General features: G+C 54.9%; 7 protein-coding genes and 1 non-coding gene across 8 annotated transcripts; 4 read left to right on the top strand and 4 right to left on the bottom strand.

The window, feature by feature from the left end:
* Positions 1-157: 157 nt before the first annotated feature.
* Positions 158-1,516, top strand: BU26DRAFT_496942 (2-methylcitrate dehydratase PrpD; the record flags this gene model as incomplete). The annotated part of the gene is made up of 2 exons (XM_033826271.1): positions 158-889; positions 1,031-1,516. The coding sequence occupies 2 exons, from the start codon at positions 158-160 to the stop codon at positions 1,514-1,516; spliced, it is 1,218 nt and encodes a 405-aa protein (XP_033676015.1).
* A 738-nt stretch (positions 1,517-2,254) lies between these two features.
* On the top strand, positions 2,255-4,074 carry BU26DRAFT_556459 (uncharacterized protein; the record flags this gene model as incomplete). Its single annotated transcript, XM_033832383.1, has 4 exons — positions 2,255-2,307; positions 2,349-2,451; positions 3,165-3,230; positions 3,304-4,074. The coding sequence occupies 4 exons, from the start codon at positions 2,255-2,257 to the stop codon at positions 4,072-4,074; spliced, it is 993 nt and encodes a 330-aa protein (XP_033676014.1).
* Positions 4,075-5,204: 1,130 nt separating this feature from the next.
* BU26DRAFT_185908 (uncharacterized protein) lies at positions 5,205-6,453 on the top strand. The gene has a single exon (XM_033820455.1). The coding sequence runs from the start codon at positions 5,377-5,379 to the stop codon at positions 6,247-6,249; it is 873 nt and encodes a 290-aa protein (XP_033676013.1). The 5' UTR covers positions 5,205-5,376; the 3' UTR covers positions 6,250-6,453.
* Positions 6,454-6,522: 69 nt separating this feature from the next.
* Positions 6,523-8,202, bottom strand: BU26DRAFT_496940 (alpha/beta-hydrolase). The gene is made up of 2 exons (XM_033826270.1): positions 7,286-8,202; positions 6,523-7,221 (listed from the first exon to the last, which is right to left on the bottom strand). Exons 1-2 carry the CDS (start codon positions 7,822-7,824, stop codon positions 6,609-6,611), a joined length of 1,152 nt encoding a protein of 383 aa, XP_033676012.1. The 5' UTR covers positions 7,825-8,202; the 3' UTR covers positions 6,523-6,608.
* A 292-nt stretch (positions 8,203-8,494) lies between these two features.
* BU26DRAFT_t65 lies at positions 8,495-8,565 on the bottom strand. Its single transcript has one exon. It is a non-coding gene; the product is annotated as a tRNA-Gln (tRNA).
* Positions 8,566-8,644: 79 nt separating this feature from the next.
* BU26DRAFT_496936 (ammonium transporter) lies at positions 8,645-10,907 on the bottom strand. The gene is made up of 4 exons (XM_033826269.1): positions 10,427-10,907; positions 10,054-10,268; positions 9,636-10,004; positions 8,645-9,583 (listed from the first exon to the last, which is right to left on the bottom strand). Exons 1-4 carry the CDS (start codon positions 10,448-10,450, stop codon positions 8,761-8,763), a joined length of 1,431 nt encoding a protein of 476 aa, XP_033676011.1. The 5' UTR covers positions 10,451-10,907; the 3' UTR covers positions 8,645-8,760.
* A 4-nt stretch (positions 10,908-10,911) lies between these two features.
* BU26DRAFT_185895 (uncharacterized protein) lies at positions 10,912-11,703 on the bottom strand. Its single transcript, XM_033820454.1, has one exon. It carries the CDS (start codon positions 11,555-11,557, stop codon positions 11,135-11,137), a length of 423 nt encoding a protein of 140 aa, XP_033676010.1. The 5' UTR covers positions 11,558-11,703; the 3' UTR covers positions 10,912-11,134.
* A 681-nt stretch (positions 11,704-12,384) lies between these two features.
* Positions 12,385-13,288, top strand: BU26DRAFT_611208 (uncharacterized protein; the record flags this gene model as incomplete). Its single annotated transcript, XM_033836053.1, has 2 exons — positions 12,385-12,985; positions 13,056-13,288. The coding sequence occupies 2 exons, from the start codon at positions 12,385-12,387 to the stop codon at positions 13,223-13,225; spliced, it is 771 nt and encodes a 256-aa protein (XP_033676009.1). The 3' UTR covers positions 13,226-13,288.

The following is a 13,288-nucleotide window of genomic DNA, read 5'->3' as shown; positions in this document are numbered from 1 at the left end:
CTTCCGAGAAAGCTTTTCCACAGCACAAGCTTCTCGTCTCCAATGCTTCCATAATCTTGTACGAGTTTGTACGAGTTATTCTGGGTACATAAGCTCGTCTACTGCGCGCGCGGGCTGCAAGGAGCCATGGGATGGAAGGTGGAATATCTATTTCATGATGGCTACCCTTCAACTCGCTTCTTGGGCGACAAACCTCACCTACGCTAATCTTACCACCGGCGTCCTCACCGCAGCTAATAAATCCTTCTACAACTGGGCCGGCTGCGCAATCGGCGGCTTCGCTTCCCAACCCGCGCCCCAAATTGCGCTCAACACCACCCTCTCCCCTTTCTCCGGCCCACCCACTTCCTCCATCCTCGGCGCAAACGGCTCAATAGCGCTAGGTTTCGCGGACGCACAGGTCGCTGCTTTGGTTAATGGTATTGCGAGTCACGTCGACGACTACGATGACACGCATCTGGAGACCATCATCCACCCCGCGGGGCCCGTAGCCAGCGCGCTGCTCGCCATCGCGGAGGCCATGGGCCCCGTCAGCGGCCAGGACTTCATGACCGCCTTCGTAGCGGGCGTCGAGGCGGAATGCAAGCTCGGGCTGAGCGTGTACCCGCAGCACTACGACGTCGGCTGGCACATCACATCCACGACGGGCAGCATCGGCGCCGCCGTCGCCGTGTCCAAGCTCCTGCGCCTCGACACGCCGCACACGGCGCAGGCCATCGGCATCGCGTCCACCCAGGTCATCGGCATGCAGGTCTTCTTCGGCTCCGACACCAAGGCCTTCCACATCGGGCGCGCGGCGCAGAGCGGCCTGCTCGCCGCGCTGCTCGCGCAAAACGGGTACACGTCTGCCGACACGGCGCTCGAGGCCAAGTACGGCTGGCTGCACGTCGTGTCCACGCGCGAAAACGCGTCCGCGTACTTTGATCAACTGGGGCAGGTGTGGGAGATCGAGAAGAACACGTTCAAGCCGTTTCCGTGCGGGATCGTTATGCATCCGACGATCGACGGCGCGATCCAGATTGCTAACGAGACGAGGGAGAAGGGGCTGGATGTCGCGGATGTGAAGGCTATCGAGCTGCGCGTTAACCCCGAGGTCCTCGTGCTGACGGGCAAGACGGCGCCGACGACGGGGCTGGAGGCCAAGTTCAGCATCTACCACGCCGCGGCTATCGGGCTGCTGTACGGGGAAGCGACGCCGAGCCAGTTCACGGATGAGGTGGTCAGGAATAGCACGGTCGTCGATATGCGCACGAAGGTTAATGTTACTGAGGACGAGGAAGTGCCGACGGATGCGGCGTATGTGAGCGTGGAGTTTAGCGATGGCACGACGCTTGATAAGCATGTCGAGCATGCAAAGGGCAGTTTGGAGAATCCGCTGAGTGAGGCGGAGTTGAAGACGAAGTTTATGGAGCAGGTTACACTGGCGATTGGGGAGGCGAGGGCGGAGAGGGCGTATGAGGCGTTTACGAATGCAGGGGGGATGGAGGATGTGGGGAGGATTAGGGGGATGTATTGAGGGAGTGGATGGGTTGAGGGGAGAAGAGTGGGAGGGTTTTATAGTGGTATGGATGTGTTTATAGTGATTCTTGCATGTGCGTTGTGATGTTAATCCTCTTTGTCTTGTCCTGTCCCTTTCTCCACTGCTTCTGACTACTCCACTTATTCATTCCCCTACCTCCGTCCTCCCATTTCCGCTCCCATTCCCATCCCCATTCCCCTGCCTTTCCCCATCCTCACACCCCGCACTCGTGCCCCGCTGCCCGTTATCGCCGCTACCGTGGCAAATCGTGAAGTGCTCCGGCCCATGGAGATAGATGACAGAGCTGTCGGTACGGATGTAGTAGCCTGGGGCCACGGCCCAGGGGCTTTGGGGAAGGACGGAAAAGCCTATCGTTGGTTATCATGGGGGCATGGCGGGAGGGGTATAGAGAGGGGAGGGAGGAGAGGAGGGGCGTACGTAGTGGAGGAGAGAGGGGGAGGGTGGTGGCGGTTGTGGTGGGAGGAGAGGTGGGGGGAGGGGGATTAGAGGGAGAGTTGTTGGACATCGTTGGGGGCGGGCAATGGATGGTTGATGGTGGCTGGTGGGTAGTCACTGAGGACATATCAATCGATGCTTGAGTGATCTGAATCATTGATGGGCTCCACGCTCGCTGCTTTGGCCATCATATATACTTCTCTACGGGACACAGTGTGGGCATTGCAGAGCCCTCTTCTCTAGAAGATAGTGGATGGTCTCATTGTCGTTTCGCTCGAGATGTCACGTCTGATACCGAGAAGTCCTGTCTCCCAAGTGCGAGTATCTCTTCGGTAAGCTTGTTCGAAGAACTGATCTTGGATGGTCTCATTAGGTACCTCCTCCTTCATCCATGCTATCGGAACATTCAAAAAGGGGTAGAGAAACTGTCGTTGGATGGTCTCGTCGCGGCCGAATCTGCAGAGCGCGTTTTACGGGTTAGTCCCAAGGCACGTGTAGTTCGATCTGTTCTGGGGCACGAACCTGCGTTTCGTCTGAGACATGAGACCATCAAAGGAGAATTCTTCTAGGGTCGCACAGGTTGTGGTCTCACGGAGCCGCATTCTGGATGGCAGGCAAGTCAGGCTGGACCCAGTGGTTGCGAATGTGTCGTCTGCCTTGTGAGGCGGATCCGGACGGGCAGGTCCTCGCTTATTACCTACCAAGTGCTACGGCATTCTGAAATAGGTGTCTTCACTTACCTGAGCTCGACTCCGGCTGGCAATCGTTGGAAGGCTTGTGTTACAGACCACTATGATTGAGAACAGTGGCGCATGTAGCGTTGTATTATGTCAGCAGACTTAACCAATGAGAGGCCATCTGTTAGCACTTCACCGGTCCTTTGCTTGGGCTTTCCACGCATTGCAACACAAGGCTAAAGTCGGGCCACTTTGCAGGAATGACGCAAGCTGAGGGGTCACACCTGTAGAAGGCGCGCTTACAGCAACAACCAATAGGACACCGAATCCCTCCAGGATGCGGGATCCCAATTCGCCCCTCTCCAAATTGAGGGACGTACTGCATACATACGTGAGGCCTCGACGTGCAGGCCAATCATCCATTCTTAGCTTCGCTCAGCCTCTTCCTCCACCGTCGACATAAACGTGCCCCTCATTCTCTAACTTCTGCAACTTCTGAACTTCTCATTCAGACTCTGTTCACCGCTTACCTAGGTACTCAGGCACCTCTACTCTTGAAACAGGCTCTTACACTCCCAGTACGTCGATACCCCGTTTCTGTTGAACATGTCATCAACTTTCCGAGCAGGCTGACCTCTATATAGACTCTAGGCAACAGTCGAACGTAGCGCGAAGCTACGGCTTCGCGCTGGTGCAATCTCTGACTATCACAATGATCATCTAAACACTTACTCTGGGCCTTTCTGGCCATGGGAAGAGAGTTACTTGGGCTTTTCTGGCTCAGGTCAATGGCCGACAGACACTTACTCGCTGTTTAATTGGGACGACATCTCGTTGAGTCCGGGCACGCTCGAGTCAAACCCAGACTCGGCTGCCTTTGGACCTTCAGACGCCTTCGGCATCTCGCTATGTTCGGGTGGCCAAGGATCGGAATCCGGTTCGGCTGCTTTAGGACCGTCACCCCTAGATGTCTCCCTCTTTGACTTCGAGGACTTGCCCGTTGGTTCAAATGACCTGAGTGTTGGTTTTGAAGACTCTTCCATCCGACCGATCGATGCTAATCTACTGGATCCATTTTCAAATCTCCAGCCTTCCCCTCAGCGATGGGACATGTCTCGGCCCGCTCCTACACCTACTCTTGAGCCCTTCACACTCCTATCAAGAGAGACTACTGCGGAAGCTATGTCACGATTAGCTCTGCCGCTCGCGAGCATGCCCCATCGGTCCATCGAGGGACCGTCATCCGAAGTTTCTTCCGACCTCTCGTCTCGAGCGCGATCCACCGAGGATTCACACTCTGACGTCGCTCCGGACCCCTCATGTCGAACGCTTCCCCGCCCAATTGAGCGTGCTGTACTCCGATTTGCATGCAAGGTTCCCAGTTGCTCTGCCCGCTTCCTCCAGCGTCGGCAACTTGAGTGAGTCCCTCTTTCCAACCTTACAATCTCCTGCCAGTCCACTGACGATGGATGAAGCAACCATACGGCCAACGCGCATGCGGTATTCTCCTGCAACTCATGCACAAGATCATATCCTCATCGCAAATCACTTTGGGAGCATGTACAAGCCGTTCATCGAGGCATTAAACACGACTGTGACATCGAGGGGTGCGTATACAGCACCGCGAAACGCTCGAACCTGAGGAGACACAAGGCGAAGATGCATGGTCAGTAACTCCGCTGAGCGGGGTGTTACTTGGAAGGTTTGGGAGTCTTCAAATCGTTAAGCTCAAGCTTATCCCCTCGGCCTATGGTACCGGAAGTGGCTTGGAAAGTTGCGATGATCTTCCTTTACCCTTGTTTTTCTTCCTTATTGTGTTATTATATGCTCATGGATAGACCTCCCCTTCTATCGGGTTGAGGTATCCATTTGGCTTTTGTATTTGCTGCGTTCTAGCGTGCATTCCGGGTCGAGCGGAGGAAGAGTATGAAGCGCTGAACACAAGTGCGACTTTGTTCAGAGCTTCAATGGTTTTGTCCGTGCATTTACATACCTAGGTAGCTCAGGGCTACTGTTGGGGTTTCGGGTTTTCTTCTTCACTTGCTCCCCTTCCCCCTCCATTCACTCGTCGGTTAAGGGTTTGGTAGTTGCTAGTGGAGCTTTACCCTCACTTTGTTTCTTTCTGGGATATTCAATGGCCAGTACTCAGAATAAAAAAGACGTCACATCGTTCTCCGGTCATGTGCATGTTAGGTTTTCTGACTTTAGGAACTGATATTGCTCGTAAACAGCCTGGACGAACGCCTGTCGTCATTAACCAGCATAAACTACTTAAAAACGCCCCACTCTCGACACTTAGGCCTGTACCATTTCATTAAAGATAAAGAAACAATGCGTGCACAAGTGAGAAGACAGTGAAGCCTTGACTGAGGGGCTGTGCGCCAAGGGTTTGGAAGCACAACCCCGCGAACGCTGTGCCATGGGCCATGGAGGGCGGCCATTGGTTTTCCATGGGCGGCCTCATACAACTTGGCGAATAAGGAGCCGATATAACAGAGTGGGCCGTTCTTCACCATTAACTACTTCGTAAAGTTGGGTGTTTCTGACGTCCTCGAAGTACTGCAGGACCACTTCTCCACAATCCACACGCGTTATGCCGGCTGCTTTTGCCTTCCCGATTCGAATAGTCTCCACGTCTAGCAGAAGCTTTCTCAGCCTCGTTACTTATGCGCTTCGGCATTGCACGGCGGCGCACATCTTCGTCCCCAATTGCTCGCGCCTCTCATGGCAGAAAACAAACTGTCTTCGGAGTCACTCCTACGAGACAACGACTCGCCAGCTCTAGCGCTTTTGCTGGAAGCAACACAGCCCGATGGCTCCAACTCGGATGCCAACCATGAAAGCGACTCCACTGGGAAATCCAAAGCCAGCGCTGACCCCACACCGAGCGACCAGAAAGCAAAGGCATACAAATGGCTTTCCAAGTCCAGCAAGAGACGGATTAGAAAAGGGATGCAGAAGCAAAAGCGGACAATCCAAGGCGATCATGGGAAAGAACGAGCCCCCAGCTCCGCGGAAAGCTGGCTGAGAGAGATGACATTTGGGAGGCAACGGAAGGACGACGAGGGAATGGCGCGGTGGCGACGAATGAAAGCGGGGAGTGATTCGTCCCTGCTCAGCGAGTGCCGTGGGCCACTGCACCAATTCGCTTGCGCTCACCGGTTCCAAGTCCTATGCCCTTCTTGCGCCGACGCATGGGAGCTAGGAATTTCTCGACAGTGCCCACACAAACTTACGGAGACGAAGGAAGCAAAGACAAACCTGTGCTTCGAGCGGCGATGCCCAGGTTGCAAGATCCAATCATGGGACCAACTCTTCAAAGAGCTCCATGAACTGGAGCCGGCACTCGACCGTCCCGAAGATATTACATGGACTCTGGCTTCGTTCGAGCCCCTGTATCTTGCAAAAGGGAGTCTGCGGTCTACGATTAGGTCTACGAGAAGGCGCGAGTTCTATCCTGTACATCGGTTCTTGAGTGTGCTTTGGCCTCTAAATCGTCGCGTCCCGCCGAAAGATAATGGATATGTGGTTTTGGGACGCGGGCAATCTCAAGCAGGGTTCGACGCAGCCGGATTTGGAAGTTCGGGAAGCTTCTAGGGATGGAATTACGCTCGGAAAATCATTTCAGGGGTGACCCACTGATCTATTATGTGGCCAGAGCGCCTAACGATGAGCTGTACAGTCTGTATATCGCGCAAGAGCGCGTTCTTCACGGCCGAAGTCTTATGGTGAACGGTCGATGACGACTCCGGCACGGAGAAGATAGTACTGTGGACATTAGGCAGCGTGAGGACAAGGAGTCGTGTATCGTACTTTTAGTGCTTAAAACTGAATAAAAGACCCAGCTTTTCTGTGCCGAGGGATTATCCACTGAAGGCCTCCAGGATCTCATTTCCCAGAGTCGAAACGCCGAGCCATACCCGCGCGTGTTGTATAGATTCCCTCTCTGAAAATCTTCATAGTCTTTCAACCCACTTCAGGATCTCCTCGGCACCCCTCTCCCACTCAACATGGTTCTGCAAATGGTGACCCACGCCCGGCACAACTGCAAATGCTACACCATCCCAGTCACCTTCACCTCCATGCCCTTCCCCTGTCCGCATAGCACTACTCGCAATCCCCTTGATCTTACCACTCTGCACCATGTCCCGGAACGCAGTGCGATATCGCTGTGCTGCGTCGAGCAGAATCGCTGGCGTGCACAATACGTCGTGCTCAGCGGCGAGAACGAGAAGTTTTTGCGTCACGCCGGGAGCCTGGCCGTCTTTCTCGAAGTGCTTGGTTGAAGAATGGGAAGAGGAGGAGGCTGGCTTTGGAGGATTCCAGTTAGTGATAGAAGACAGTACGTCTGCGCCAGTGACGAAGCGGAAAAGACATTGCATGGGCCAGAGCATAGATTCATAGGGGCTGAGAAGGCGTTCGAGAGATTTGACGACGGACGTCGTCGTTGAGGGTGTGAAGAACGCGTCGTGGACTTGCTGGGTGTTGGCGAGGACGTAGCGTGGGTGATAAGCCCTGTAGGGGAAGTGGATAGGCGCCGTGAGGGCCCAGAATTTGTAGCATCCGAACCTACGTGTTGTCAACTTTCCGGACATCCGCCTTCGATGAGGGATGAAGGAGAGGTGGAACTTACGAACCAAATCCCGGTACGGCAGCAAACATGCAGAATCCATGCACCTCCGCCATCCCTCGACTCAGCGCATACTGACTCAGAGCCCCACCAGCTGAATGCGCAACCAGCACAACCCTGACCCTCTCCTCCGCATCCGCCTTCCTCCTCTCCCCTTCCAGCCTCTCTACCTCTTCAATTCCCGCCGCCAGATCCTGCGCCATCGCACGCAGCGTCGTAAAATACATGCGCCAGAAACCAGGATACCAGCTCTTCCCATGGCCCCTATAGCTCACGGCATAGCACGGATATCCTTTCGAGGCGAAGAACGTCATGTAATCGAGCCATATCTCTGCGCAGCCAAAGCCGCCGTGGGCGAAGAAGAGAGGCGGCGGTTGCTGGGAGGGTGGTAAGGTGGTCTTGGTGGGCAGGGCGCAGAGGAGCTCTAGGCGCCCGGAGGGGGTGTGGATGTAGCTTTGAGTGATTCCTGCCGGGAGTGGAGAGGGAGGAGGCGGGTTGGGGCAAGGGGCGCGCCATTGGAGGATGAAGGGGCCGAAGGGCATGTTGCGGATTGTGGAGGTGCGCTGGAGTGCGGTTCAAGAGGGGAGAAAAGAGCTCGGGAAAGTGAAAACGTAGCCGCAAGGCTTCAGGAGCTATGATTCAAAGATGGATCTTTGCGAGGTGAGAAGCTGCGAACGGGATTTAGAAGTGGTTGGCTGCTGCTCGCGGATGCGGAAAGCCCTCCCTGAAGTGCTAAAAGGTGTAATTGAAGCCCAACCGATCATGTGAACTTGTGGCTATAACGGAAAGCAGCGACTCAAGAAAGCTGTCTACTTATGGCATTCGGCGATAGAGCACCCAAGGCGCGAAAACAAAGTTGATGCAGTTACACAAGAACTTCGGGGGCTTGGGTTCCTGCCCAAGGCTAAAAGAGGCATACGGAGGCGAATGGCTTCTTCAGCCGCACGCTTACTCATGCAGGACAAAAGAAATGGTAGCATTCGCATTGCTTGCGCATCGAATTCTGTTCAGGCTTGTGACTTGAAGTGACTTGGCTAAAGACTAGGAGTCACGACCCGGTTGAAGTGCTAAATTGAGCTAAACCCTTCTGGGCATCAATTTTCGCTAGCAGTGTGGGCCGTCCACGAACCTTGAGATTTCACAAACGACAAAAAGAGAAGCTCAAGGAATGGAAGAGGGTCAAAAAGGAAAGCAAAAGTAAAGAGAAAGATGAGGTCGTACCCGGGATCGAACCGGGGTCATGAGAATCAGAATCTCATGTGCTGCCACTACACCATACAACCTTGAGATATATCTTATGTTACGTTTGTTATGAAAACGTTTTGAAAATTACAAAATTTGTATACAAAATCTATTAACAGTCTGAAAAGCTCAGGTCTAGCTGGGACAAGGAGTGAGAGTGCACTATGTACCCCTTATCTCAACCACCAAACGCAAGATTCCACCGCTTCAACACTGTGCCGCACACCTGCATCTAGCTACGCCGACTTAGGAGACCCCTTCTCCACCTTGACGCTGTTCGAGCTGCTGTGGTTCACGCTTACACCCTCATACGCATGCTGCTCCATCATACTCCAGTCACCAATCTGCTCGTCGAAGAACTGGTCAAGATCCAGACCAATCATCTCCGCCTCCTCGCTCACGCGCAAGTGCATGAAGGGAATGTACTTGAGCGCGTACAGCAGGATGCAAGTGACGACGAAAGAGTATGAAGAGATAGCGCAGATCTCAGCGAGCTGGCGACCGACCTGGACGCCGACGCCGTCGAGGGCACCGGAGTACTCGGAGGCGCCGTCGAGCGCGGAAACCCACTTTTGCGCGAAGATGCCGGTGAAGAAGGAGCCGCACATGCCGCCGATGCCGTGTAGCTTGAAGACATCCATGCCCTCGTCAATGCGCAGCAGCTTGTCAACGTCCTTGGCGGCGGAGCAGATGGCGCCAGTAAGGAAACCGATGAGAGCGGCGATCCACACAGAGACGTAACCAGCTGCGGGCGTGATGCCAACGAGCCCAGCAATGACACCGGAGCAGGCACCGACAAGGCTGAAGTGGCCCTTGCTGCGGATGAAGTCGACAAGGATCCAGCCCAAGCAGCCAAAGCACGCAGCTGTGTTCGTGTTGAAAGCGGCTATCATCGAGCGGAGAGACGCGTTGAGGGCAGAGCCGCCGTTGAAGCCGAACCATCCGAACCAGATGAAGCAGGTACCAATGAATACGAGGGTGGTATTATGAGGCTTGCCGTGGACCTTGTCACCCTTGTGGACGCGCTTTCCGAGAACGAAGGCATATGCGAGAGCGGCCCTGCATTTGTTAGACAAGACAAAACAGACGATCCTACAAGGGGGAGACATACCAGCCGCTAGCAACATGGACGGGACCACCCCCGGCAAAGTCGAGAGAAGGAAGGTTGTACAGCCATCCGTTGGAATTCCAGGTCCAGCAGGCAATTGGGCAGTAGACGATGGTCGCCCAGCAGAAGGCAAAGATGATGGAAGGCAGTATACGACCGCGCTCGAAGCTTCCGCCGATGACCAGAACCACCGTGCAAATGCAGAAGAACATTTGGTAAAGGCAGAAGACGATCTCCGGGATCACGGCGGAACCAGGGGAGGGAGCGGCCATGACGTCCTTCATACCGAAGTTGGCGAGGTCACCAATGAAGGAGTTGGCGGTGCGCGAGTAGGCCAATGAATAGCCCCAGAACATCCATTGGAAACAGACCCTACATTCCTGTCAGCTTCTACGGGCCCACTTTTGATATGTCTACTTACACTGCGCAGACGGCGAAGGATTGGAAGAGCAGGGAGAGCGACGACTTGCGGCGCGCCAGACCACTGTAGAGGAAACCGATACCGGGGATGATGAGCCAGACGAGGAAGCCCATGATCATCAGGTAGACGTAGTGGTACTCGAAGCCGGCATATTGGGCGTTCACATCCTCGTCCAGCGAGTTGCCACCGTTGGGCTTCGCCGGGTCGTACTCGGGCTACGGAAAGACATCAGCAAATGCGCCTTTGGAAGCGTGCATGACAGGTGAAGAGAAGGAGATGCCGCGGTCTAGGTTCGTTCAACAGCATGGCAACATCGACGTTTGGTGCCGCACATCAATATATTCATGTTCCCTAAGAAAAGAGGTCTACTTACGGGTGTCAGTTCAATCGTCGACATGGTGCCTGCGTCGATCTGCTTTCTTGACGTGCTCAGCTATCGACTCTTCGATACCGCTTGAACAAGATTCCTCGCGCAGGGGGGGCATGCCAGCCCTCATATATACATATCCCTTGACTCAACCGTCCCCAAATTTCCCAGCTCCAAGGCAAAGCGGTTCCGAAGACCCAAGCCTGCGACTCCACACGTTCTAACGCCAGCGCCAGGGCTATTCCACAAGACCCCCAAGTGCAGTACATGCCGCCGCCTTGGCAACTGATAAGGACTACGTTGCGGTTTCGAATTGTCCATTGCGCCGATGCGACGCCTTGGGCCGTCGCGTACTCTCAGGATGCGTAACTCGATTGGGCGAACGCAGGGACGGGCGAGGCCGGGTCGCACGGTCGTCAACGGCCAAGGCGTGCGAGGGCAAGGCTGGCGGCCGCGACGTCTATATATTGGTGGAGATGATTCGGTTACGGGACCTGGTGTTGATAAGGATGCGTGAGGCCAGGGACCCAAACGGGGCTAGAACGGCGCCGAGCCCCTGATACGAGCCCCCGGAATGCACCTCATTGGCGGGTTCGCCACGATCGTACCGGTTTCGTTACAAGATTCGCATGTGTCACGCGCGTGAGCACATGTGGCCGTGGCTGTCGTGCCAAACGGCTTGTCTATCAATTCCTATCTTGTTGCTTTACGCTTTTACACAATGTTTTTCTTCTGCGCGCGGCCCGCTGCCCGATTCGCGGCCCTTGATTCGCCCCATAGCGATCCGTGTTTACCGGACGCCGGGAGTCGAGGTGCGCCACAACACCTCCATCGCCTTCCTGCGCCCTGCACAACATCTTGAGGTGGGTACCCCGAGGGCTTCGACGTCGCCTTTCTTGCCTCTTTCCAAGACAGCTTGCAGCGCCGTCTTGGTTGAAGCGTGGAGTGTCGCGGCTGGGGAGACGCGGCATGGGGGTCGTAAGATAAGCTGTCGTACGACGCTTTGAGAAGTTGACGGTTTGAGGTTGATATCAACCGCCGTGGCTTGTACCATTTTGCTTTGGACGGCCCGCTGTGCGTGCGCGTAGGACAGCTGTGTGGCACAGTATGGGATTCGAGAACAGCTGTTGGACGCATTGAAATCCAACACAAGAGAGTCTTTCAGCTCGCTGGATTGCATCCCACCCACACTCTTCTTCGCGGAAGCTTCTCTGTGGAATCCTTCGTCGTATTCGCTCAACGCTGGAGTGGGGGAGATTGCACCAAGTCAGCACCAGTCGGTGTTCTCGTCAAGGCCTTCTCCATTCGAGACTTGGGCATGCATGTGTTGGAAGATGATTGAAAGAGACGGAAACGTCTGACGTGGACTCGAGGGTGGCACAGTCGAACGGAGACAATGCCCAGGATTTATCTCATGCCCTCGCGACCCCTCAGTTACATGTACAGTTGGCTGACTTGGATATCATCCGTTTTCGCGCGAGGGAAGACGCGAACCCGAAGCAACGAGAAATGTTCCGAAAGCCAAGAACGATTCTTCTTGATGACTGGAAAGGCTTCCTGAAGTCGTTGTAAGCATTGCACTCTTTGCGGGTAACTGATTTCTTTACCATGATCACACTGTCCCTTTTCTGCATCTCCAAAACTCCCCCCCTTTCCTCAGAAAATGCTAGTCTATCGGAGGGCTTTTGCATTTCATTCATAAGCTGAGAAGCATATTACAAAAATATTTATACTTCGGAGTGCTCGTTGCCGTCTTTTCGTGCTCGTTCGAGCACATGTAACCCGCGCTCCATGGTTCGACCATAACATCATAACCACAACAACACACATGTTGAGCCGAATCAGATGCCTCAACCACTCTTCTTCCCCCGAAGCAGAATCCCGCTTCCATCCACATCCACGAACATGCTATCCTCCGATTTTCTCTTCTGCCCTCCGCACTCCCATGCTCTCCAGCAGCAAGAATGCCCACACTGTTCACCTTCGAGCAACAAGACGGTCAATGGAGCCACGACGTAATGACTACCTTTAAAAGATTCCACTGCTCGCCTTTCCTCACACCTGCTCGTCCACAATGCTCCTTCCTCGACAATGACCCGGACCTCTACAACGTCCTGTCCGGCATGTCAATTGCACCCCAGGCTCCGCTGGATCTGGCTTCTGCGCGCCTCCCGCCGCCGCAAACACCCAGAAACTCCGTGGCCTCCTCCATCGCCGCTCACTGGCCAACATACCTCACGCCTCCTCTGAATCCGCTTCTCATCTCGAGCCCGCTACACGACAGCGTTCCGGTGGGGAGAAGCGACTTCCTCCATCCAGCGACGGGAGGGAACCAGCTCAAGCGTCCCGAAACACCGACACTCCATCACGCGCTTCCTCCCCTCCAGTCCCGGTTCGCCAATCAGCGGCGTCCCCATTCGCGGCCTCGACGATCGCGCCTCCCCGTCTATCGCCCCGAACTCCGGCTCGAAGCAGACGATGCTCCACCTCCATACTCAGCCCTCGATCCGCTCCTCACGCCCCCTTCCAACAGTCGGAATCACACTGACAACGACAACACGCATTGTTGGTTTGGAGCCCCTCCACCGCGTCTGTGCACGCGATGACGGACAACGAAGCAAGCGGAGCGATGCAGGGAAGACAATGAATAGAGTGAAGGGCAAGATGGCCAAGAATGTCAAGGAAGAGAAGAGGAAAGTGAGGGAGCTGCCGCAGGTGGCGGGGAGGATGCAGAAGGAGTGGCAGGCTAGCAAGGCGAGGAGTAAGATCGAATGGCTGGAGAAGAAGGGGTTTTTGAGTGATTAGGAGAGCCTTTTTAAGGAGGATTTGAGGGGCGTGAGGGAACATGTATAGATAAAGCAATTTTCG

Source organism: Trematosphaeria pertusa (assembly GCF_010094035.1).
Source record: "Trematosphaeria pertusa strain CBS 122368 unplaced genomic scaffold BU26scaffold_26, whole genome shotgun sequence".
NCBI lineage: Eukaryota > Fungi > Ascomycota > Dothideomycetes > Pleosporales > Trematosphaeriaceae > Trematosphaeria > Trematosphaeria pertusa.
Note: the sequence above shows the minus strand (reverse complement) of the source record. Positions and strands in the feature narration are given on the sequence as shown.

Coding starts and splice junctions, on each gene's coding strand:
- BU26DRAFT_185908 (XM_033820455.1), top strand. CDS start 5,377: ATGGCAGAAAACAAACTGTCTTCGGAGTCACTCCTACGAGACAACGAC.
- BU26DRAFT_496940 (XM_033826270.1), bottom strand. CDS start 7,824: ATGCCCTTCGGCCCCTTCATCCTCCAATGGCGCGCCCCTTGCCCCAAC. Junction 7,222..7,285: donor GCCGTACCGGGATTTGGTTC/GTAAGTTCCACC, acceptor GACAACACGTAG/GTTCGGATGCTACAAATTCT.
- BU26DRAFT_496936 (XM_033826269.1), bottom strand. CDS start 10,450: ATGTCGACGATTGAACTGACACCC. Junction 10,005..10,053: donor TCCTTCGCCGTCTGCGCAGT/GTAAGTAGACAT, acceptor ACAGGAATGTAG/GGTCTGTTTCCAATGGATGT. Junction 9,584..9,635: donor GTCCATGTTGCTAGCGGCTG/GTATGTCTCCCC, acceptor TAACAAATGCAG/GGCCGCTCTCGCATATGCCT.
- BU26DRAFT_185895 (XM_033820454.1), bottom strand. CDS start 11,557: ATGCGTCCAACAGCTGTTCTCGAATCCCATACTGTGCCACACAGCTGT.